This window comes from Phyllopteryx taeniolatus, chromosome 15, assembly GCF_024500385.1.
Source record: "Phyllopteryx taeniolatus isolate TA_2022b chromosome 15, UOR_Ptae_1.2, whole genome shotgun sequence".
Taxonomy (NCBI): domain Eukaryota; kingdom Metazoa; phylum Chordata; class Actinopteri; order Syngnathiformes; family Syngnathidae; genus Phyllopteryx; species Phyllopteryx taeniolatus.
Window position 1 is genome coordinate 14,010,729 of NC_084516.1, and position 25,385 is coordinate 14,036,113.

At 41.2% G+C, this 25,385-nt stretch overlaps 1 protein-coding gene across 4 annotated transcripts; it reads right to left on the reverse strand.

Annotated features, from left to right (window-relative positions):
* Positions 1 to 933: 933 nt before the first annotated feature.
* Positions 934 to 24,747, reverse strand: osbp2a (oxysterol binding protein 2a). Of its 4 annotated transcripts, XM_061747962.1 has the most exons (15): positions 24,684 to 24,747; positions 23,354 to 23,615; positions 21,266 to 21,471; positions 10,784 to 11,037; positions 10,517 to 10,685; positions 8,285 to 8,393; positions 8,146 to 8,209; positions 7,925 to 8,062; positions 7,593 to 7,838; positions 6,547 to 6,667; positions 5,568 to 5,671; positions 5,340 to 5,435; positions 5,082 to 5,266; positions 4,776 to 4,996; positions 934 to 2,637 (listed from the first exon to the last, which is right to left on the reverse strand). In XM_061747962.1, the coding sequence occupies exons 2-15, from the start codon at positions 23,512 to 23,514 to the stop codon at positions 2,495 to 2,497; spliced, it is 2,217 nt and encodes a 738-aa protein (XP_061603946.1). In that variant the 5' UTR covers positions 23,515 to 23,615; positions 24,684 to 24,747; the 3' UTR covers positions 934 to 2,494. The 4 variants fall into 4 exon arrangements, with proteins under 4 accessions (XP_061603946.1, XP_061603945.1, XP_061603949.1 ...); XM_061747961.1 differs by lacking the exon at positions 24,684 to 24,747 and having other exon boundaries at positions 23,354 to 24,302; XM_061747964.1 differs by lacking the exons at positions 934 to 2,637; positions 24,684 to 24,747 and adding an exon at positions 2,652 to 3,269 and having other exon boundaries at positions 23,354 to 24,591.
* Between the last annotated feature and the right edge of the window lie 638 nt (positions 24,748 to 25,385).

Here is a 25,385-nt window from a genome sequence, read left to right on the forward strand (position 1 = left end):
TAGTTTTCCAAGACCACTGTCACAAAAAACAATACAAAACAAACCATAAAACAAAGACATAATACATATCTAATAGTTAAGCGGTTATGGATGTAAGAGGTCTGGAGTCTTCAATTAATCATCGATGTTGCGATCACAGCGTGCATGACGTCACTCCTGTTCGCCACAAGCAAAGTTCTAAGTAACCAAGCAACTTTAGTGTCCGTTTTCGCGTAACATATATACAGAAAGAATGTTTCCATATCCAAACCCATCTAGCTCCGCATTGCTTCTCAACTCCTCTGGGCCATTTTGCCAACGCCCTTCGCTCAGCTCACCTCCCCCCAACCAACTGTCCAGTTGTATAGGACCCCGTTGTAGGCAGTCCACCAGCTCAGACACTTCCGCGGCTGCTGCAAGAGTGCTGCCCATCAAGAAACAAAAGCACCAAGTATAGCATCTTTCTTATGCCTACACATCTTTACGTTTGAGGCACCAGAGCCAGAAGAAATTCGTTAGCTGGGGGAAGGGGGTCGGTAGTGGGTTCCCTGCATCCTCATTTTGGGGACTGGCCATGCAGCTTGTCAACAAATGTTCCCTTTTAATAACTATTTAACATTGACAGTAGATAATGCCGGGGTGACAGCAAACAGCACCACAGCGACAGCTTTGTGTTTTTATTTGAGCTAGAAAAAAAAAAGTTAACATTTTCAAGGTCGTCCGGCACAAATGGTGAGTTCACATCATGTTCCAGTAAGAGTCCACTCACAGTTAGGTGAAAGAGCTCCACACCACTTTTTAAAACGGGCGCTTCAAAACCATACATAGCTAAAATACTGTACATGTAGTGTGTCAGAGGCTTGGTATTTAGGTAACTTGCAGGTAAACGTCACTGTTGTGCTTTTTCTGAACAACACATAGCCTATAAAGTCAAATGAATAATCCGACCCAACATCTCATGATAGTTATATTTTGTTTACATAAACTTATACAGTCACCTTAGTAAGTATGTAGACCCTTTACAGTAATTTTGAAAGATGTAATTCTACTTCTACTGTATTTTTCTCTATATATACTGTACAGGCAAGTCAACCAGCGACTTAAACATTTGTACAATAAACTACGGTGGCCTGGAAGTGCAAAACAATATAACAAATTTTGAAACACTTTTACATTTAAGAAAACAAATTTAAAAAAAACGAAACACGTTGAGATTTCAGAAAACACATTAACAAAAGCAGAAACACTTTTACAAAAGACGAAACAAATTACAATTGAGACAAACTGGAAAGGGAACATCCCATTTCACAGACATTCTTAGAAATCTCTAAGAGGAAACCCTTTCTCGGCAAGACCCGCCCCGCTTCAACATGATTGGCTCCTGCATCGCGGGAAGGGGAGGCTACGCAAATGTAACGAGACGTCTATTCCAAATAAATTTTTTTGAAAAAACAAAGAAGTTTATTATGGTTAGGTTTAGGACTAGGGTTGGGGTTAAAGCAGTTTAGGATGAGTTAAGGTTAGGATTATGGTGGTTAAGGCCTGCACACACTGAGCACCGCCGCCGATACAACTATGGCGCAGTTTTCTGAAATATAAAAGTGTTTCGGCTTTTGTTAATTTGTTTTTTGAAATGTAAAAGTGTTTCACAATTTGTTGTATTGTTTTGCACTTCCAGCCCACCGTAACAAACAGATTACTGACAGTATTTTTTTTATTACTGTCCACACACTAGAGCGGAGCAGCACTCTTTCAGTACTTGTGCTACTTTTTTACCCTCATCTTTTTCTCATCCTTAAGATAAGATGTATTTCTTTTTTCATTTAATAAATTGGCATTCAGAATAAAGTAGATGACTTTTGTGCACGTTTTGCGTATCTGCCTGAGATTTTCTTTTTTTCAGGTATGAGTGCAGTTTACTTATTGCAGACATCTCAAACCACAGAAACCACTCCTATAACTCCCACTTGTAACAGGTCCAACAAGGCCCACAAGTTTGTCATCTAACTCCAATTTTCTACACTCAGTCCACTGTGTACTTCAGTGGAACTTTAATTAAAGCAAAAAATCCATCACAAACTCTCAATATAATTCAGACCCTTGCACTTAATCTACTACTGTATTTAAAAGTCAAATTGTACACATCTGATGTAATGATGATGATGGTTCTCCAGGAACAGTGAAGACCTCACTTTACTAGTTCATTCACGTTTAAAATGAAAAAAAAAAAATCATTAAAGTATACTACTACTAATAGCTATTATTGTTTACCAACTTGTAAAGCAGCTTCTTCCCATCCAGGTAGCTCCAGATGCAAGAATGTAAGTGAAGCAGGGTGTTGTGATCCAGGTGGTGTCTTTTGTCAGAAGAAGCATCAAGAACCGTGTCGTTCCAGGTTCGAGAGTAATGACGTATTCTGCGCAGACTGAACGACGAGTATGTTTTATCTTAGAAACGATCAGACCGCAGAGAGGAGTCCATGATGGATAAGTAACAGCCGCTGGTTCAGTTTGTTCTAGAAGATTTCGGGGCACATGCTCCAGTCCTGCCTCTCTTTGGCCTCCCAGTAGCCTACCCTGTAGATGTAGTTGCTTTCTCTTGTTGTTTCGTCCATTCTCTTCTCAAACCAAAGAGGCTGGTACACCTCCACATCTTGACCTGTGCGCGCACACACACACACACACACACACGCACAAACACCATGTTTCATAGCTAACTGATATTATTGGATTATACGGCCTTAAACCCAGATTGGTAAATGTCCAACCAGACTATTTTGTCAGAATAGAACTCCAACAAAAATATGTGCTTCTTTCTTGTGCAAACATGTTAAAAAAAACATTACTAATGTGCTAATGCTAAGCAGATAAAATAACAGTGTTAGCACTTGCTGACATGTACTAAATACAGACAGAATATAGTTAGAATGTGTATGTAAAATTGTTTTTAATAACAAAATAATAATCATCATATTTTAATTGCTGGCGGCACGGTTGACGACTGGTTAGAGCGTCTGCCTCACAGTTCTGAGGACCGGGGTTCAATCCCGGGCCCTGCCTGTGTGGAGTTTGCATGTTCTCCCCGTGCCTGCGTGGGTTTTTTCCGGGCACTCCGGTTTCCTCCCACATCCCAAAAACATGCGTGGTAGGTTGATTGAAGACTCTAAATTTCCCATAGGTGTGAATGGGTCTTTGTTTATGTGTGCCCTGCGATTGGCTGAGAACCAGTTCAGGGTGTACCCCACCTCCTGCCCGAAGACGGTTGCGATAGGCTCCAGCACTCCCGCGACCCTAGTGAGAATAAGCGGCTCAGAAAATGGATGGATGGATATTTTAATTGCTGTGGAAAATAGCACTCTATAATATTTTACTTTAAGAAAACATAATTAAATAGAATGCAAAGAATTAAACAGTTTGTGCATCATAATTAATTTGTTGTGGCTCCTAGTGTGGGCGACTTTGCTACCAGGGGCAATAGAAAACTCATTAAGAAACTAAATAAGAGTTCCACAACTGCTGTGTCTCAGTAAACTGCAGTAATGTTAGTCGTTTTGTTTCAGAGGATATATATATGCCTGTAAGTATTGTTATATTGTCTGTCTACATGTGTTGGGCTGCCGTTTGTGTTCAAATATCCGTTTCTTAAAGCGTTATAACACCGGCAGATAGATTGTATTTGTTAATCCAGCTAAAATAATCCATTAAGTGGGTGCACCCTGGATTGTGTCTCCCAAATGGGCAAAATTGCTAAGAAGTTAATTTTGTGCATTCTGGGAGGAGTATATACACAATTTGATTAATTTAGATTGCACAATGTGATTCATCATACGTGAGATGAATTGCAATGGCTGATTTTCCATTGTGTTCAGCCGCATCGCTCAATGTGTGGCAGCCCTAACAACAGGCATGTTATTGGAATGTAGGAGGAAGCCAGAATACCCGAAGAAAACCCACATAAGCACAGGGAGAACATCCAAACTCCACACCGGAAGGCTAGGACACCAAACCTCCGAACTGTGAGGCAGACGTGCTAACCACGAGGCTGCCACTTGAACAGATTGTGAGAACAAAATCATGGCAGTAAGTCTTCAGAGAAGAGTGAAAGCTGTTCCAGCAGCAAAACAGAGACCCACTCCATATGGCCTTCTGTCCCCAAACTTTAGTCCACATTATATATCAAAAGACTGTTAATTAGACTGTTAAATTTCAGTACAATGTCTTGTATAATCTGCGATTGGCTAGCATCCAGCCAAGGGTCAATCCCGCCTCTTGCCAAAAGTCAGCTGGGATTGGCTCCAGCACACCAATGACCATTATGAGGATAAGCACTCACAGGCATGTAATATTCTTTATCCTCTGTGAAAAAACAACTAATATTACTCTGGTGCAGCAACACATGCAGACAGCCAATATAAAATTATTTACAGGCATATACTCTTTATGTTCTGCTATTTTTTTCCTGCCTGACTGTATTATACTGCCCCCCTGGTGGCCAAGTTGCACACACCAGAAGGAGCTGCAATGAATTAGTTATGATGCACAAACTGTTCGATTCTTCTCATTGTATGTAATTTCTTTATGTTTAATAAAGTAAAATACTGTAGAGTGTTATTTTGATTGAAAAACTTTTTTTGGGTGGGGGGGGGGGGGGAGCTGGAACGGATTAATGGCATTTCCATGCATGTTAATGGAGAAAGAGGATTTGAGATATGAGTATTTTGACTTACAAGCGTGGTCATAGAACGAATGAAACTCATATCTCAAGGCACCACTGTACAGTATGTTTAATGGACTCACCATCCTCAAGGGCCTGCATGGTTTGGACCTCCCTCCTCTTCCTCTCCAGCCTCTGAGACTCTTCCAGACGCTGCTTCTGGATGTTTGCTTCATCCCACAGGCCCGCCTCCATGAGCCGCTGGTCTGGACGCATGCGGCTGTCGGTGGGCGCTACCCCTTCTTCTGGCTCATTCAGAGTCAAAGCCAAGGTAGAGAAATAATGCATGTTTTCTGCATTGTCCCTAGGGTAGCGAAAGGAAAGATGATGTGATAAATGGCACATTCGGTCATTTAAGAGGAGGTGGAAATGAGTTTGAAAGAGCGTACGGGAGAGGGTATTTCTTCCACAACAGTTTTGGCTGAAGAGTCTGATAAACTGTCTTTTGTTTGCCTTCTGAGCCTCCACTTCCTTGACTGCTATCCACTATTTTGGCACTCTCCATCTTTTCATCCCACGTTCCTGATAGGATATAATGCGCCATGCCCTCCCTGTCCTCAACCATACCCGTCACCTGGAAAAGAAATCACTCACAGTTACAGCGCTGCTTAAGTTTGTGACTCATACTGGAAGACAGGCTGTCATACTTTGCGCGGGACATCTCTGGAGAAGTAGCTGTAGGGTGAGAACTTGAGATGGCAGGTATCCTTGGTGGTGGTGTTTACAATGTCAATGTCCCCGGACTAGAAACAAGAAAGTATGAGACATTGGCATGAAATCTTTACATTTCAAATATTCAAAGCAGACAAGTCTCTTATTCTTAATGAATAATTCTTTGAATATGCTAGAAATGAACAAAATGACAAAAACCCAACCTGATCAATCCAGAGTTTCCCCACGATAATATTATGCACCGTTGAGGTCACTTTGCTCCACAAGTAATGGTTCCCGCTTGAGTGGAACTGCAAGTGAATCTTTCCTATTTTGAATGGAAGCACGTGCAGATATCACCATAAAAAAAATGCTGCAGTTTTTTTTAACGAAAAAATAATAATAATAAAATGGTGGGGCTCCAATCACTTGAACCACTGACCAGGGGGGAAATTTAAAAAAAATAAAAATAAATAAAAATGGTGGGGCTCCAATCACTTGAACCACTGACCAGGAAAACCAAATTAGTCTCTTTCCCTTTAAAAATGTTTTACTAATTCCAATTTATTGGCCAATAAACTGCACAGGCAACTAAAATAATTAATAATTGATTAGGAAACAACTGGACACAACTGTAACTATCAGGAATGAATATATTTGCAATTCTATCACTGCTCTTTAGTACATAGAAAATGTATCTTAGATTTGTGTAGTATACTACTTTTCATTGTTTAATTGAATTATCATTTGAATAAGTTGCACATTGAAATAATTTAATAAAATGATTTAATTATAATCTAATAAATATTGTTTTTTTACAACTTTGTACTGTATTTAGATTTGATGTATTTATTAAAAGTGTTATTATTTTTGCAAATATTGTTGATAAAGTAGTAATGAATAAGAATAAATAACAATAACAATCTAAAATAATAGCAATACATGTATAAATAATAAAACATGCAATAAAAGTACATTTAATTTCTCAATTTATTTTATGATTTACTTTTTCTAATTATTTTCCTCCTACTGTATTTGTTTTGAGGGAAATTCAGTTTTCATTCTCTTTTTTTTTCCCCATTTAACATTTCATATGGTCCCAAATTTTGTTTTTAGCTCTCTTTGTTGATGTAGAAACCTGCAGCATCATATCAAAACTTTGTGGCAGAAGGAATTAAAACACATGCCGCTTATACTTTTTACCTTGTGGCATGACAGAGATGTACTTCCCACGGAATTTGCTGTCAATAGTGATGTGTTGCCACAGGGTCCATCCTCGCTGTGAGGTGACGTGGTGGGCAGCAGCTGGTGGGTGATGACTCACCTGAGTTTACACCATAGATACACAGGGTGATTGAAAAGCAACTCCCTATTTTAAAACACTTTCAAATTATTTATTTATTGAACTTTTTTTCTCATATTTTTACCATTTGTTCTTTAATATATGAGATTTTAATCTGGATTTTCTTCCCTCAGATAATGAGAATTAGAGTGGGCTAATTTAATATTAAGCATTTTTAAGTTACGCACAGAAATCATGAATAGAGAAAATGAATCTTTCAGATGAATACTGGTATATATCAAGGCTTAGTTCCAACTTGACATAGTCCAGTCTCTTATTGCACTCAGTAACTTTTGCAAATACATTAGTGCAACACAGGGTCAACTCCCATTTCCATGTTGGCCCCACCCATGAAACAAGGCTTTACCTCCCGCAAAAACAGAAAACAGAAAGTGAGGTTTGGTGATTGATAGAAGACCCGGAAAGCAAGTAGTGCTTTAGCTTGGGTGCCAGTGCATCGGCCTGTTAGTATAAGTTAATGTTAGTTATCATATTTCATGAAAGATTGATAGATTTGATGTTTGGATTTTTACACTATCGCACTAAACGTTCCTCTTTGAGGCAACCTAGATGATACTTATCGAGATCCAACCTACGAAACTGAAGATGATGACAGAACAGTTGTGATAAAAGTGTCACTATAGCTCATCATAACCATGATATATGGCAAAAAGACGAAATCTGAGGAAAAACACAATTTCTGTAAAAACAAGTATCCAGAAGAAGTAATCATTGCCATACCAATCGCCAAGATATAAATCCCCCAGGTATTATTGCAGAAATAACACTTTAAAATCACTCTCCTGCAAGTATTTTGAAATAAGGAGTCACTTTTCAATCGCCATGCACTTTATTAATCCTGTGAGTGTGGTTAAAGAGTGTGGCTACTTTTGGGACTTTAACTCACCTGCTCACATATGGACCGGTAGCCGTATTCCTGCAGGCGGTCCAACTCATAGGTCTCCCCCAGTAGAGGATTGAAGGGCTTGGATGTGCGATGGACGGTGGTGGAGTAGGAGGAGACGGAGAAGGCGGCCACCAGGCACATCTGCTCCAAGGAGGAGTCGCAGCGAGCCGCCCGGTCAAGGAGCTCGCTGTACTCCACATCCTCGGTCAGACGCTGCAGCATCGACAGCGGCTCGTTAAAGTTGACCTGACATCAATCGAGCACACAGAAGGAATGTGATCGAGTTGAACTGAATTATATTTGTAGTTAAGAAATGTATGTGATGTGTTTACAGGCATGGGTATCTTGGACAGGTCTTTCCCAATACAGTTCTTCATGATGCTCCACAGGTTGAGGGAATAATTGGGTTTGTCTGGAATACGGCTGCGTCTTGTTCTCCGTAGCTGCATGTGATTTGATTCTGAGGTGTCCTGAAAGACGTCGTAACGAGAGGCTGTAATTTAGTTGTCTAGATCTTGTCTCACAAAAGGAGGAGGCCTGTAAAGGGACCTACATTCTCGTTAAGGGTCCAGTCACTGGGGACTCCACCACTCATACTCTGACTACTCCCTGAGCGCCTGAGAAAAAGAATTGTCTGATTTTGGAAGACTGAAAGACAGACCGAACAATTTAGTGTAGACGCAAAGTCTCACCTGTGCGTGGTCTCCGCATTCACGGTTATGAATGAAGGCGCGTCCTCCATGGCATCGAAGAATTCATCATTCTCATCACTCTCGTCCACCTCGCGAGCTCTCTGCACACCTACAGTGAAATACAGGACAAACACAAACAACAAGCCATTTGTCTCATGTTAAAAAAAACTGCATATCAACAGGAGCGACAGGGAATTTAGTCAGAAATCAAATGAACCCTTAGGCACTTGATTATGTAGGAAGTGGACTATTTTTCTACTTGTGCAAACCTCCACAACACACTGGAAAAACTGAAAAAAAGCACTGACGTTGAAAATGCTATACTTTGCCAAAAAATGGGGAATTTCACGGTAAGAGGGGGAGAAATAATGGCCTTTTCCATCTCGCAACACAGAACTACTCACAAAAACTAAAACACTAACACGTTTCCTGGTTCAGCTAGAATTTGTATTTAAACAGTCCTCTTCATCATGCTAAATTTGACATCAGGAGACGGAGACGACCGTAAGTGGATGTCCTTGGAAATGTATTGGTTGATTTAGAATCAGAATCACAATCAACTTTTGTGAGTAGTGTATGTCAGTTTTCTAATAATTAAAGTGCATTTATCTTGACAAATTGACTTTTTTTGTGGTAACAGGCTGTTGCATAGGAGCATTTTTATACAGCTTATCCTGTTGAGGGCTGCAGAGAACTGGAGTGTATCCCATCTGAATTCAAACGAGAGGCGGTGTACGCTATGGACCGGTCGCCAGTTAATCACAGAGGACATTTATAGAGACAGACAAGCTATCACACTCACATTCACACGTCACTTAGTGGGTATTGAACCCACGCAGCTTGAACTGAAGTCAGGCGGGTGTGCCACTACACCATCAGTGACCTGCAGTGCAGGTCTATAATACAGGAAAAATAGCCTGGCGTATGGCGGTTGGCACCCACTTTCTAACGGGCAGGACTGCAAATAATAGGACCTGTGTAGAAAAATATTGCAATGTTGGCAGGTCATTTTTAATTTTTCAATCAGTCGAGTCAGGTGAATATGTTTAGTAGTGTGGGAAGGATACACTGAAATTTAGATTCAATTCATATTTTGATTTCTGACCCACACTTCGAGAAACGATTTGACTTTTTAAAATAATACATTAAATATCCATCCATCCATCCATTTTCTGAGCCGCTTCTCCTCACAAGGGTCGCAGGCGTGCTGGAGCCTAATACATTAAATAATGGTTTATAAATGAATATATAATGTGTATATATTTCTAATAATATCATATTTATATATATTTTTTCATCACAATATTATATTTGTTATATCCATAATATATATAGTTTATTAATATAATAAATACGTGTCAGAAGAGACCTTTCTTCCATGCTTCACTTCAAACTATTCTTGAAAAGGTTTCTTTGAAGGTGCATTAACATGTTCGACGTGACTTTTGAGAATTTTTTTTAAGCACGTACGGCAAATAGTCTTGGTCTTGGTCTGACCACACGATTTCCATCTCCGTTTTGAACTGGCTAGCTGAAATGCTCCCATATTGCTCACCTACTGTAAATGAGATTGGAGGGTTTGCGTTTTCAGGTTTATAGGTCGTACATGCCATGTTTCTTGCTCTCCTCCTGTCGGTTTTGCATAGTTGAACAGAACTAGCATTAGCGTTAGTCAGAGTTTTGCTCACTCCATTCAGATGACCATCACCAGAAAAAGTAGTCACATAACATGCTGTTGGAGGAGGCTAGCTGAAGAAATTCATCTTTAATCTAGGCTGTTTTTGTTTGTTTTTAATCAACTTAACATAATAATATGAATAATTATATTAAGTCTGGTAACACTGTGAGCTTCTATGGCTATATCTGGATTGGAGGCACAAACTCTGAGAGTTGGAAGGGGCATGGCACGGTCTTTTCAAATATCTTCAAGTATTGCCATTTTTGGTTTTAATACTGTATCCTCCCAATCCTAGTAAAAATGTTGAGGACTGTTCGGGCTTGGCAAAGATCGACGAAGTTACATTCTCGTGAGTAAAGGTGAGCATTTCAAAACGGCTCTTCCAGGATCTCATTTGCTTAACCAGATGTAAAGAAGTTGGTATCAGTGAGTCTATAGTAATGAACAAAAGAGTGAAGAACCATCATGTAGCAGTCTGAAAAACAATCATCACACATGCACAAATGCAGTGCCTTTCACATTTTGCATTACGAGTAGACAGTAGTGCGTCTCACCTGTGTACGAAGTGGGCTTTTCCCTCCAGGCTGTCTCCAGGCTGTTGTGCTGTTTGGCTAGCTGCTCAATGGTGGTCTCCAGATAGTTACGCTGCTCTTGCTCATGCTGCAGGGCTTTCTGCCACCTTCGGTTTTGAGACTGTGCTACATCCAGGAAGTCACGACAAGCCTGAAGTGTGAACACAACACAGAACTCAAGACGACGCACGCCCCCAGCTCGGAGAGACAGAGACGCAGTTAATGAGGGCAGCCACAGCTCATGCTCACATTGATCATAGCATTGGAGGTGATGCGGAAGAGGGCAGCTCGCTCATTTATGGTCTTCACTTTATCCGTGCCATTGACGCACCCGCGGAGATCTTCGAATTCGCTAAGGGAGCGCTGGAGGGCGGCGCCATGCTTTCCGATCAGCTCGTTACAGGTGCTCAGATCATCCAGCTTGCTGGCCAATGTCTTCAACGCGCCTTGGTTTAAGACTCGAGTATCATGCGGGCCCGGACTTTCTTCATCTCCTGAGTCATCTGCTCATGGACAACAAAAAACAACACATCCATCCATTCATTCATTCCATTTCTACAGGACTTGTCATCATTAGTTTGCCCTGTGAGCTGGAGCCAATCCCAACTGATTTAAGGGAGAGAGGTGCGTATACTCCAGGCAGGTCACCAGCCAGTCACAGGGAACATATAAACAAACAAGCTTTCACACTCACATAACTCACCCCTATGGACTATTTAAAGTCTTCAATGAACCAAACATGCATGTTTTGGGGATGTGGGAGGACAAACAAATTCCACACAAGAAGCCCTGAGCCGAGATTCGAACCCAAACAAAATTATTTTCGTGAGTCCATACAGGATGTTCTGAATAATTTTACTTTTTCTGCAAAGTGGTTGAAAGGTGAGACCACAGACTGAAAAATAAGGAATGATGATGATCTTGTCCCAATTTACCCACAAACTTGACTCAGTGTGAAATCTGGGCCTGGTTAACTGGACACAAAGCTGTTATACTCACAGGAAGCCATGACTTATTCTGTTGTATGAATGGTAACAGGTGGATACTAAGGTTCATTGGACTTTTTTCCATTTAATGGAAGAATATTCAATTGTTCTGACTCTCACTATACGTTGCTGGCATAAATACATAAACAAAAATATAACGTATTTTCACGACCATAAGGCGCACTTACAAGTCTTACATTTTCTCCAAAATGGACGGGGCGCCTTATAATGTGCTGCGCCGAGTTCCAACATCTATAAATGTTGTTGTGTAATGAGCGCTCCGCTTGACTTTTTTTTTTTTTTTTTTTTAAACTTTTTTTTTTCACCGCTTGACTGACTGGGAGCATTTCTTGCCGACACGCTGCTTATACAGAGGAAACGCGGACGTGAATGAGGACAGCATGCGTACGTAAAGGGGGAAGGGCGCGTGAAGGAGGACGCTAAAGCCACGCCCCCAGTAGGTATATAGCGCCGGGGTGTGCATTGTGCAAAACATCGGTTTGGCTAAGGACCCCCGAAAATGGCACCGAGAAGAGACACGCTTATGAAGCACAGTTTAAAGTGCAAGCTATCAGTTACGCGGAGGAACAGCTGTTCATTTCGGATACAGAAGATGAGGACTTTGATGGATTTGTGGATGAGGATTGATCAAAATATAACATTAGTACATTGTTAAATACTTCAATAAAGTACAACCGAACTCAGTTTTGCTCCCGCTGCCTTTTTAAAAACATTGTTTTAGCGTGCATGCATGCTACCGTATGTTTTAAGCTAGTGTATGTTTTACCATGCCTGCGCCCAATAATACGGTGCGCCTTATGTATGTGTTAAATACAGAAATAGACCTCGTAACTGAGACTGCACCTTTTAATACGCCTTATGGTCGTGAAAATACGGTATTTGTAATTAAATAATAATTTGGTGTGTGCTACAGCAGGCTGGTTGGGAATCACTGAGCTAGGGTACTTACATTTATTTATTTTACATTTTATTAGTGCTTATGTTTTAACTTGTATGGCAGTTAGTTCATGTTATAAAAAATACATGCGCGCATCAGAAACAGCTGCAAGGTGAAGAAGTGGTTAGCATATCGACCTCACAGTCGAGACGTCCAAGTTCGAATCTCGGCTCAGGCCTCTGCATGTTCTCCCCCTGCTTGCGTGGGTCTTCCTCACACATTCTAAAAATATGCATGTTAGCTTCATTGAAACCTGTAATTATCCTTAGTTGTGAATGTGAGTGTGACAGGTTGTTTGTCTGAATATGCCCTGCTATTGGCTGGCGACCAGTCCAAGGTGTATCCTGCCCAAATTGAGCTGAGATGCAACGCCAACAAGCACGATCCAAGATGAACGGATTTACACTATGTTCATTTAGCATTCAAGTTAAGACAGCATCCATCCATCCATCCATTTTCTGAGTCGCTTCTCCTCACTAGGGTCGCGGGAGTGCTGGAGCCCATCCCAGCTATCTTCGGGCAGGAGGCGGGGTACACCCTGAACTGGTTGCCAGCCTATCGCAAGGCACATACAAACAAACAACCATTCGCACTCACATTCACACCTACGGGCAATTTAGAGTCATCAATGAACCTACCATGCATGTTTTTGGGATGTGGGAGGAAACCGGAGTGCCCGGAGAAAACCCGCGCAGGCACGGGGAGAACATGCAAACTCCACACAGGAGGGCCCGGCGATTGAACCCCGGACCTCAGAACTGTGAGGCAGACGCTCTAACCAGTCACCCACCGCGCCGCTATTAAGACAGCACTGAAAGAGAAACATTGTTTTCAGCTTTTGACTTCTGAATTTTTTTTAAATGTTAACAAGACAAAGTTAATAAAGGTTTGATGATGGCAGCAGTTTGACTGGACTGAACAGTTTCTATTTAATTGAAACCTTGACGGTTCCTCTATTCTATCTCGTTTTGCTTGAGATGAGGCTCATGGGACATGGGCATGTGGACGAAAACACTTCACAGCACATCCCAGACGTTCCATCCTTTTATAAGAGAGGGAAGCTGTGAATGAACACGGTTGCCCTGGAAACATAAGCCTGTGCAGTCAGAAGGCTTGGCTATTTTTAGAAGTGGGGGGAGATGACGCAGTCCAATTTGCCTCCACCTTTTCTTTCCCTGAGACTCTCCATCACTCACAGGGATTTTAAAAGCAGGGCATGTGGGCTGGACTTTTAGTCTGGATCCTGTCATTGGTGACCCAGTCTGAGACAAACTATTATTATTATTATTATTTTAAAAAGGTTTGAATCAGGGCAAAGCACATGAACAAAAAAAATAGGACTGGAAATGTTACAAGGGAGAGGTTGAAAAAAATAGTTTTATGACCCATATAGAGCAGGAAGGAAATAATCTCATATTGCTTGTGATTTATATTGTAGAGTACCTTATGCTATACTGTACTTCCATCACACACCACAGCACAGCAGGAGTTGAAATACATAAGATTTGGAGTTTTAAGTACTTTGGAGAGTTGGAAATGCTTCTGGGCGTCATTGATGACTCACGAGTGCAAGTACACCCACAGTTGATAGATGGAGCATCACTTTCGACAAGCGTAGGAGGACAGAATCAAAGTTGGACTCTGTAACAAGCTGAAAGTTTGCTGGAGCATAACCACAGCGCAGTTACCATATCTTCACTCTTTCATGAAAACCTTAGTCGTACATTTTTTTTTTTTTTTTTTTTTCCCCCCCAAAACACAAATAAAGCAAATTTTTAATGGTTTAAGGCAAAACCTTATTAACCCTCTGGTGCATAGCGGTGTGGTGCTATTGTGGAGCTATGCACCTTAGGGTTAAAAAAATATTTTTAGATAAAAGTTTATCTAAATAAATTAGAAAATGGTCAAAAGGTTCATTTACATTTTCTGAATATTTCATATTTAAACTGATGAATATAACAGATAATAGACAGTTAAATGAAATTCGGACAATTTTTTTAATGTCATTTTGAATGTTTCTAATGTAATCTAAAGTCTTGAGACGGTGAATTTGAGGGTTTCCTTAGCCGTACGCTACAACCATCAATTATAAAAAATAGAGTCATGAAAAATGTCATTCTGGGCATAGTGAATGTATCTATAATATACCGTACTGAATGAGTTTCACTTTTGGAACTGAACAACTGAAATTAACTTTTTGACAAGATTCAAATTTATTGTGTACACCTGTACATATTTTTATGTGAACAGGGCTTTGATATATATAACTATTCACTAAAGATGCACAATCTTTTTCAGAGTAGTAATTAAGATTTATTTCGGGTTTACAAATTACAAAATTGAGTTTGTCAAATCCCCCCCCCCCCCCCCCCCCCAAATTCTATCCATTCACAACAGTGAATAAAATTCATTTGTTCATATAAAGTGGTCACACCGCTGCTTATTCTTGTTGCCCTTAGTAGTAAATATGTACATGCTTACATACCATTTTGTTTTTTATATTATTCTTCTGCTACTGCTATTTTTCTTTTCCTTTCGGCTTGTCCCTTTAGGGGTCGCCACAACGCGTCATCCTTTTCCATGTAATCTCCTGCAATCCAACTGCCCTCCTGCAATCCAACTGCCCTCATGTCTTCCCTCACGACATCCATCAACCTTCTCTTTGGTATTCCTCTAGCTCTCTTGCCTGGCAGATCCATACTCATCATCCTTCTACCAATATAGTCACTCTTTCTCCTCTGGATGTGTTCAAACCATCGAAGTCTGCCCTCTCTAACTTTGCCTCCAAAACATCGAACCTTGGCTGTCCCTCTGATGAGCTCATTTCTAATTTCATCCAACCTGGTCACTCTGAGAGCGAACCTCAACATCTTCATTTCTGTCACCTCCAGCTCTGCTTCCTGCTGTCTCTTCAGGGTCACTGTCTCTAATCCGTACATCATGGCTGGCCTCACCACTGCTTTATAAACTTTGACCTTCATCTCTTCTGTCACATAACACACCTGACACCTTTCTCCACCCGTTCCATCCTGCTTGGACCCGTTTCTTGACTTCCTGACCACACTCACAATTGCTCTGGACTGTTGACCCCAAGTATTTAAAGTCCTCCACCCTTGCTATCTATTCTCCCTGTAGCCTCACTCTTCCTCCACCACCCCTCTCATTCATGCACATATATTGTCTTACTTCAGCTAATCTTCATTCCTCTGCTTTCCAGTTCATGCCTCCATCTTTCTAACTGTTCCTCCACCTGCTCCCTGCTTTCACTGCAGATAACAATGTCATCTGCAAACATCATGGTCCACGGGGATTCCAGTCTAACCTCATCTGTCAGCCTATCCATCACGACTGCAAACAAGTAGGGGCTCAGGGCTGATCCCTGATCCAGTCCCACCTCCACCTTAAATTCATGTGTCACACCTACAGCACACCTCACCACTGTTCTGCTGCCCTCGTACATGTCCTGTATTATTCTAACATACTTCTCTGCCACTCCAGACTTCCGCATGCAGTACCACAGTTCCTCTATGGGTACTATGTCATAGGCTTTCTCTAGATCTACAAAGACACAATGTAGCTCCTTCTGACCTTCTCTGTACTTTTCCATCAACATCCTCAAGGCAAATATTGCACCTGTGGTACTCTTTCTAGGCATGAAAACATACTGTTACTCACAAATACTCACTTCTGTCTAGCCTCCACTACTCTTTCCCATAACTTTATTGTGTGGCTCATCAACTTTATTCCTCTATAGTTCCCACAGCTCTGCACATCACCCTTGTTCTTAAAAATGGGCGCCAGCACACTTTTCCTCCATTCCTCAGGCATCTTCTCACCCGCTACAATTCTATTGAACAAGCTGGTCAAAAACTCCACAGCCACCTCTCCTAGATGCTTCCATACCTCCACAGGAATGCCATCAGGACCCACTGCCTTTCCATTTTTCATCCTCTTTAATGCCTTTCTAACTTCCCCCTTACTAATCATTGCCACTTGCTGGTCCACCACACTTGCCTCTTCTACTCTCCCTTCTCTCTCATTTTCCTCATTCATCAACTCCTCAAAGTATTCTTTCCATCTATCTAGACACTACTGGCACCAGTCAACATATTTCCATCTCTATCCTTAATCACCCTAACCTGCTGCACATCCTTCCCATCTCTATCCTGGCCAACCTGTATAGACCATTTTCTCCTTCTTTAGTGTCCAACCTGGCATACATGTCATCATATGCCTCTTGTTTGGCTTTGCCACCTCTACCTCTGCCCTATGTCGCATCTCAATTTATTCATTTCACCTCTCCTCGGTCCTCTCACTGTCCCACTTCTTCTTAGCTAACCGTTTTCCTTGTATGATTTCCTGTACTGTGAGGTTCCACCACCAAGTCTCCTTCTCTCCTTTCCTGCCAGAAGATACACCAAGTACTCTCCTGCCTGCTTCTCTGATCACCTTGGCTGCAGTGGTCCAGTCTTCTGGAAGCTCTTCCCGTCCACCGAGAGCCTGTCTCACCTCTTCCCGAAAAGCTGCACAACACTCGTCCTGTCTCAGCTTCCACCACATGGTTCTCTTCTCTGCCTTTGTCTTCCTAATTTTCCTCCCCACCACCAGAGTCATCTTACACACCACCATCCTATGCTGTCTAGCCACACTCTCCCCTACCACTACCTTACAGTTGGTAACCTCCTTCAGATTACATCATCTGCACAAGATGTAATCCACGTGCATGCTTCTACCTCCGCTCTTGCAGGTCACCCTATGTTCGTGCCTCTTCTGGAAAAAAGTGTTCACTACAGCCATTTCCATCCTTTTTGCAAAGTCTACCACCATCTGTCCCTCCAAGTTCCTTTCCTGGATTCCGTACTTACCCATCACTTCTTCTTCACCCCTGTTTCCTTCACCAACATGTCCATTACAATCTGCACCAATCACGACTCTCTCTCTGTCTGGGATGCTCAGAACTACTTCGTCTAGCTTCTTCCATTTCGCTTTCACCTCTAGGTCACAGCCTACCTGTGGGGCATAGCCCCTCATCACATTATACATAACACCCTAAATTTCAAGTTTCAGCCTCATCACTTGATCTGATACTGTTTTCCCCTCCAAGACATTCTTAGCCAACTCTTCTTTTAAAATAACCCCAACTCCATTTCTCTTCCCATCCACACCATGGTAAAATAATTCAAACCCTGGCCCTAAACTTCTAGCCTTACTGCATTTCCACCTGGTCTCCTGGACACACAATATATCAACCTTTCTCCTAATCATTGTGTCAACCAACTCCCGAGATTTTCCTGTCATAGTCCCAACATTCAAAGTCCCCACATTCAGTTCTAGGCTCTGTGCTTTCCTCTTCTCTTTCTGCCAAAGAACCCGCTTTGCACCTCTTCTTCTTCTTCGTCTTCGACCCAGAGTAGCTGAATTTCCACCGGCACCATGCAGGTTGATGGTACCGGTGGCGGACGTTGTTAACCCGGGCCACGACCGATCCGGTATGGAATTCTTTGGATGAACGCTCATATTTGTTTGGCCAAGTTTTAAACCGGATGCCCTTCCTGACGCAACCCTCTGCATTTATCCGGGTTTGGGACGGGCCTACAGTTTGCACTGACTTGTGCCCCCATAGGGCTGCATTCTCTGCTACAATCCACTGAGCTGCTTTAAATGTTGAAATTCCATACAAAGGGACAAATTAACCTTTATTTTATTCTATTCTATTCGTGTCACATATGAAGTGCAATGCCATTCAGGACACCAACAGAACATGATTGATGCTAAAATGCTAGCATGGCCAGAGTAAGTGTAAGCATTACGATACCTAATGTAGGTGTAAACATTTTTAATGATCATTAAACCAGGACAAATGGGACAGTTTCTTTATGTAGTTGCATTTAATAACCCTGAATCGAGCAATACTGCAACGTTGAAGTAAAATATTCACATTGAAAATTTCATCAACATAAGAAACAATGAGTAATTCAATCATAGGCACAAAAACTGGCTCTGAATAAATTTCTGATGTTCGCTAACTACTGTATACAAATCTCCATGAGCGCAAACAGAAAGCAGCAATTCCAAATGCACGTAAACACACACAGATGCCACAACTTCTATTTTAAAGCCTTAATCTTTTCTGAGCAGTAAGCAATTAACTGGTTACTTACAAGGTGACATTCATTGGGAAGTCTGCACTTATCCTGCCCTATTGCCAGCATGTGTGCGGAATAATATTTTGAATGAAAATCTTTCTGCGCTCTCTCTCTTTCTCATTTTTTTTTTACCTCTCCTGCTTCGAGAAGGGGAGGTGGAGCCTAAAGCAAGGTCATTCATTCATTCTTGCTGTCGTCAGTGGAGCACACCGGGGAGGGGGAGAGGAGGCGGGAGTGTGTACGTCATTGTGGCACTCATACGATAGTATAGACGTGCATTAAATTCATCTTATGACACTACATTACATGTCAGGGTCAAACATCCCATCAGGAAACGAATGATAGTGTAGGTGGTGTGAAGGATGACATGATGATGTTTGCATTGCTCCACCACATCACTTCAGAATGCCCTGGACTGATCCCTCCTGAACAACACTACCCTCTTGTGTCCAGCAAACAACACAACCCTCTTGTGTCCAGCAAACAACACACAGAAACAGAATGCCTGCAGGTCAGGTTATGTGTTCACATTGTGGCTAAAATCAGTCCGAAAACTTTTTAGAATATCTTTCTATAGTCTGCTAACTAAAATAAATATAAGATGCCCCGTTTTTTTGGAAGATTTTTTTCTGCCACTTGAGTCATGATGAAAGCGCTCCATCCGCCCCAGAATGAACATGATGGTCCATCATGTTGAGATATGCTATATTGTACTGCAGGGTTATAATAGTTTTGGATTTTCCATTATAGTTTGTGTTTATTGCATTTGGACTTTAATTTTTCAAATTCAGTTAGTTATAATTTGTTTTGTGAGCAGGTTTGTTCATTTTTATTAGTTTTTATTTTTTCAAAAATGCTTTGTTCTAGTTTAATTTTTATTATTTTCAGTCTTATTTTTTTATTCATTATTTGTCAAGTGTGAAATTAAAAAAAGATCACAACAAGTACATTTTAAAAATATTATTAACTTATAACGGATACATGAACAACCATCCACAAATCAAATACAGTCCACAAAATTTTAAGTGCATCAAGTGGAGTGCATAATACTGCTTCTAAGGTTAGATCAGATGCATCACAATGTACAACGTATTTAAAATCAAAAGCTCATGTATGAAATTAATCGACAAAGATGAAAACGAAGGACATTTTTGTTATAATTATAGTTAGTTTTAGTTATTTTTACAAACGTAAAATATCATTTTAGTTAGTTAACGTTTTTTTAAAACACTCGTTTTTATTTTATTTGGTTTACAAACTTTTTTTTCAATTTTAGTTTTAGCTATTTTGTTCGTTTTCGTTTACTATAATAACCTTGTTGCATTGTAACATCAATATTTGCTGCTGTACCAGGAGTTACTTAAATTGGAAAATATTCAATAAATACGAGCCATTCATTGCCATCTACTGCCTCATTCCTGTCAGAACGCACGCAGATGATTGCGGAATCTGCCGCTTGCCACAGTGTTGTCTGTAAACAAACAGAAAATAGTCCTGTGATTTTTTTTTTTCCACATTTGTTAACAGTTCAACCTTGGTGGAGATCCGCGCTTTACTGAATACTTTTCTAAATCTAAATAAATTGAATTTAACTTTTTGTTTTCTGTATGATGCTGCCTTTGAGCCTGTCAAAATGTGGGTTGCTTTAACTTGTACTCACCTTTGTAATCCATGTAATTATCTATTTTTAATGTCATAACGTTAAATCTAAAAGCTTGGGCGTTAAAATCCATCCATCTTCTACACTGTTAATTCTCACTAGGGTTGGGGGTGTGCCCAACTGACTTTGGAAAAGAGACAGGCTGGCCTGGTTGCCATCCAATCGCAACGACTGTATAGATAACCATTCAGTCTCTGAAGTGCCTGCCCAATGATCAAGTGTGAAATTAAACAACCAAGTAAACCTTCAGTTATCTGCATACTTCTGAAAATGTGTCAGTGTACATTGTTTCCCGTGTCCTCATTCATTGTTATCATACAAGGAGATTAGTATACAACACTCTGGGCAACTCCATGTGTTGTTTGAAGCATTATAATTTACTGTAACTGCTAATCTTATTAGCCTGTACAAACAAGTTCCTCTGCTGGTCACTTTCTAATATTATAGTTGATTCACTGTATATTAATACTGTACACTAACATCACAGGGTGACTACTGCGCACACATCGCGATGACGATGGTCAAACAATATAGCAATATAGTATCGATATATTTTGCATAAGGTGGGTGGTCCAGATGATGGAGGGCCAATACACTACTCTAATTCATACACAGTAAACAAGACTGTCAACACATTTACGTAAACATAATGTAGACTGTAAAGGCATTTTCACATTGCACTTAACGACGTGCAGTGCGCTGTTGACGTGCAGTGCGCTGCGAGGATGGAACGCCATGTGGCGTTGCGGTGTGATGCGACCGGTGGGCGCTCGCCGCGAGGCAAATTAAAGAATGTGAGGTTGGAAGGTGATCCAATAGCCTGGTGATCCGGAAAAGCCTCCCTGTTACTTCCTGGTTGGCTGCTACGCAAGCACTTGCAAATATGGGCAAGCTTGCACCGGGGTACTGTCATCCTTGCCCGTTGCCCCGCGACGAACACCAAGAAAACCAAGTGCAGTGTGAAAAGGCCTTAAGCCTTACCAGAGTGATGAATGAGAGCGTTGGAATTGACTTTGGCCTGCTGCAGTGTCGACAACCAATGCTGACACTCCCCTTCAGAAGTGGCCTTCAGGTGGTAACTCCGACCTCCGTTGGTTATCAGCAAGTTGCATGCGTCGCCCTGCTCAATCTGAGCGGCCGCCAAGGGAATGGTGCCTCGGCAGGTGTGTCCCATCTCTGCCTGCGTTCTGGAGAGTGGCAACACAAATAAGAGTTAACTTGAGTGTCTTTCGTATGTTTTTTATGATGATATATATAATTGTTAACTTGATTGTGTTTTTTTCACGTGTTTTTAATGATGATGGTGATGATATAATTGGTATATAGCTTCTTTATCTAAAATACTTGATTATACATTCAATAACAGTTGACATGGTTTTGTCCGGGTACTCCTCCTTCCTCCCACATTTCAAAAACATGCATGTTAGGTTCATTGAAGACTCAAAATTGTGCATGTGTGTGAATTTGACTGAGAATGGTTCTTTGTCTCAATGTGCTCTGCGATTGGCTGGCGACCAGTCCAGGGTGTACCCCACCACTTGTCCATAGTCAGCTACGACATCGTGGGAGGAAAAAGTATGGAATTTCTGAAATTTCTTAATAAATTTATCATACAATGTAGTCTGATCTTCAGCTAAATCGCAGAAATAGAAAAACAGTCTGCTTAAACATATACCACAAAAACAATTGTCTTTTCATATTTTTATAGAGCATAAGAGGTAAACATTCACGGGGACAGGGAGGAAAAAGTGAACCCTTGGATTTAAAAACTGGTTGACCCTCCTTTGGCAGCAATATCCTCAACTAAATGTTTCCTGTAGTTGCAGGTCAGATGTGTTCAATGATCAGGATGAATTTATTGATCTTTTATTTATTTATTTTAAACCTGTCCTGTTCAGCCACAAGGCCTTGCAGAATGGTGCATCTGTACGTCTTTGTGCTGGAACCGTTTTGCTGTGCAACAGGGAGTTTTGAAATACTCCCTCTGCTTATTTTTTTATGATTTTGTTTATTGAAAATACAGCAGGACAGAAAGAGGGACAGAGTGGACAAGGGGAGTAGGGGTGAAAACCACAGCAGAACAATAGTGAGACAGTCTAGATGAAGGGTGTCAAACTAATTTTTTTTGCGGGCCACATTGTAGTGGTTTTCTTCAGAGGGCTGTTATTACTGTGAAACCATGTAAATGTTTAATTGCCTCGTCAAACAAAAGATTGATAACTAGTTTGGAAATCAGAATTCAAGGATAATAATTTGTTCAATTATCATATATTTTACTGTATGAAAGTGTTTGGTACCAAAATATTTGCAATATTTCAAATGTTATTATTTATTACATTTGACAATTTGAAATGTTGGCAGAGATTTTAGCAAGAATCATGGACATTGATGCACAAAATGTGCTTTTTAAAATGATGTGGTGGGTCAGATCTTGCCCCCGGGCCTTGTGTTTGACACCTGTGGTCTAGCTATTTGAACATAAGTAACATTACAAGTTGTAACGTTACTTGTGTTCAAATATATAAATAACTGTTGTAACAGTTATTTGTAGATTGGGGATGCGGGGACACACCCGGTGGACATGCAATAACTAACCAAGAGAACCAGATAAGAGAGGACAGAAAAGGGCAGGACCGGATGTGGACCAGACCAAAATGTGTCAGCACCCGCCCCACCATACCCGGTGCCAGTCCCCCAGGGTACCCTGAACGAGATATGAGGCTTTCAGTATTAAAACTAAGGTTGGTGAATGAAATTATTCGTGAATATTGAAACTTAAATCACATTTTTTTATCATAGATGTAGCAGATTTACAGGAACATTTGAAGGGTTTCAAACTTAAGAGTTAAAAACATAATACGTATTTTACGTTTAATGACATAAATCAGCACATAAATAATGGGGCTCAATATCCAAATGACATACATTTTAGCGTGTGTTTGGTTGCATTAATATTTCTTGTAAACAAAACCGATGTATAGTTCATGAAAAAGAAAGAGGTCTTGCAAAATCAGTCCAGGGTGAAATAGTGACCTTCACGCAGCCCCCCTCCCGTGTCGTTCCACGTACCTGTAATAGGACAGCAGGCCGTTGCTGAGGACGAACCACCGCCTCTGGTACCCCTTCAAGTAGTTGGTCCATTTGAACAGCCAGCCCTTGTGGGTGTCCAGACGCGGCAGCTGGATCCCCGGGAGAGTCGGGGAGGGCAAACTCCTCACCAGCTCGTCCATGGGCTCCGGAGGAGGAAACCGCCGCCGAGAGCCGCTAGCTTCCCCGTCGACGTCCAGATGAGCCCAGCTGTGCTGCTAAGCTAACCGCGGCTAGCCTGCAGCTGGACGGATAAACGTGTCAAAGAATCCTCCTCGAGCCGACCATGTCCCCTGGGGAGGGGCGCTATTATCGAAGGCTATTTCTGAAGCTATGACAATAACTCGCATTGATGTCCGGTGCGAAAGTACGCGCTCCTTTCTTCTAACCACTTGAACCTTTGACGACTAACGTTGTAATAAAGAGCTCACGACGTTGCCGTATCACGGCAGGTGCATGGCAAACACGTTCGAAGAGGGCAAACACAACTGTGAAAGGGAGACTGAAAATTACAAATGGACACGCTGTTTCAATGTACAATGAGATGAAATATGCTCAGCTTTGATTTATACCGCGCTCTGGCAAGTATAAAGGGTTGTTTGCCACAGCGTCGAAAAGAATGCGGCACAGAGCCCATTTGCTCACATTCTATTCTTATGAAGAACGACAACAACAACAAAGTTAATTATTAAAATCATGTTCTTAGTATAATACTTAGGTATTTAATACAAATCTTTGAAATCTAAGGTACTGTATGTTTTCTTTAAAATATTAAATATATAAAAAGTAGCATAAATGGAAATGCAATTAATCCGTTCCAGCACCACCCAAAAATAAATATATTTTCATAAGACAAAAATGCACTCAGTACTGTATAAAAACACACAGCAATAACATTTGCTCTCGACAACCTGTAAACAGGACAAACGCAAGCACAAAACGTGACTACGTCTAATGTACAGGGTGATTGAAAAATAACTCCCTATTTTAAAATATTTATAATTTATTCATGTTGTAATATTTTTCTCATTTTTTTTGTGTATGTTCCATGATTAAAGGAGCAAGTCTATTCTACCAAACCGACAACTTTGGAAGAACTTGAAGGGCGAATATATAAGTTAAGTCTTCCATCCCACAAGAGTTCCCTGTGAAATCAGTTAATGCGGTTCCCAGGCGGCTTGAGAAACTGGTGGCTAATGCTGGCGCGCATATCGAATTTTAAATCAAACTCCACGGAATACACTTTCTTCTCATGTTCACTTCTTGTAAGAATTATAGTTCAGAAATAAATTACTTAAAAATAGGGAGTTACTTCTCAATCAGCCGGTATTGTCGTTTCCTGTTGTTCTTCTTCTGTAGCTTCCATTGGCGTTTGGCAAACCAGTTTAATGTTGCATTACTGCCACCAACTGATATTGTCTTTCCACTGCAAGGAAACCAATGTGAATTGATGGTGGCCGGATGTTTTCACATTTGCTGGTGCCATCTAGCGGTGGGGGTCTGAAGCGTACTCAAATTGTATCTCAAGGCAGAAAATCAGTCAAGCGACAACTCAAATATGAAAAATATTGTATCTCAAGGCACCACTGCTGTATTATATTACCAGACACAAGTCATGTGGACTTGCCTTAGCGCAGTCCAACCCTCACCGGGAACTTGCTGGCATCGCAGACCCAACTCTGACACCAGTCATACAGGGACCGAACGGTCCGTATGGGGGTCCGGTACTCCATACTACCAGATGATCCCCACAAGACTCACCAGGGAAAAAGGTCAAAAACCTTCTCTAAAAGTCGACAAAGCACGTGGTTGGGCGAAATTCCATGCACCGTCTTGGATACTCCTGAGGGCCCAGGGCCAGGACCAAAACCACATTGCTCTTCTAAAATCTGAGGTTGAACTTCCTGACAGACCCTTCTCTTCAGAATCACTGACCAGAGAGGCTCAAGAGTGTGAAACACTCTCCATCAGTCTTCCAACATTTTTATTACATTTGGCACAAACTAAATCAGAG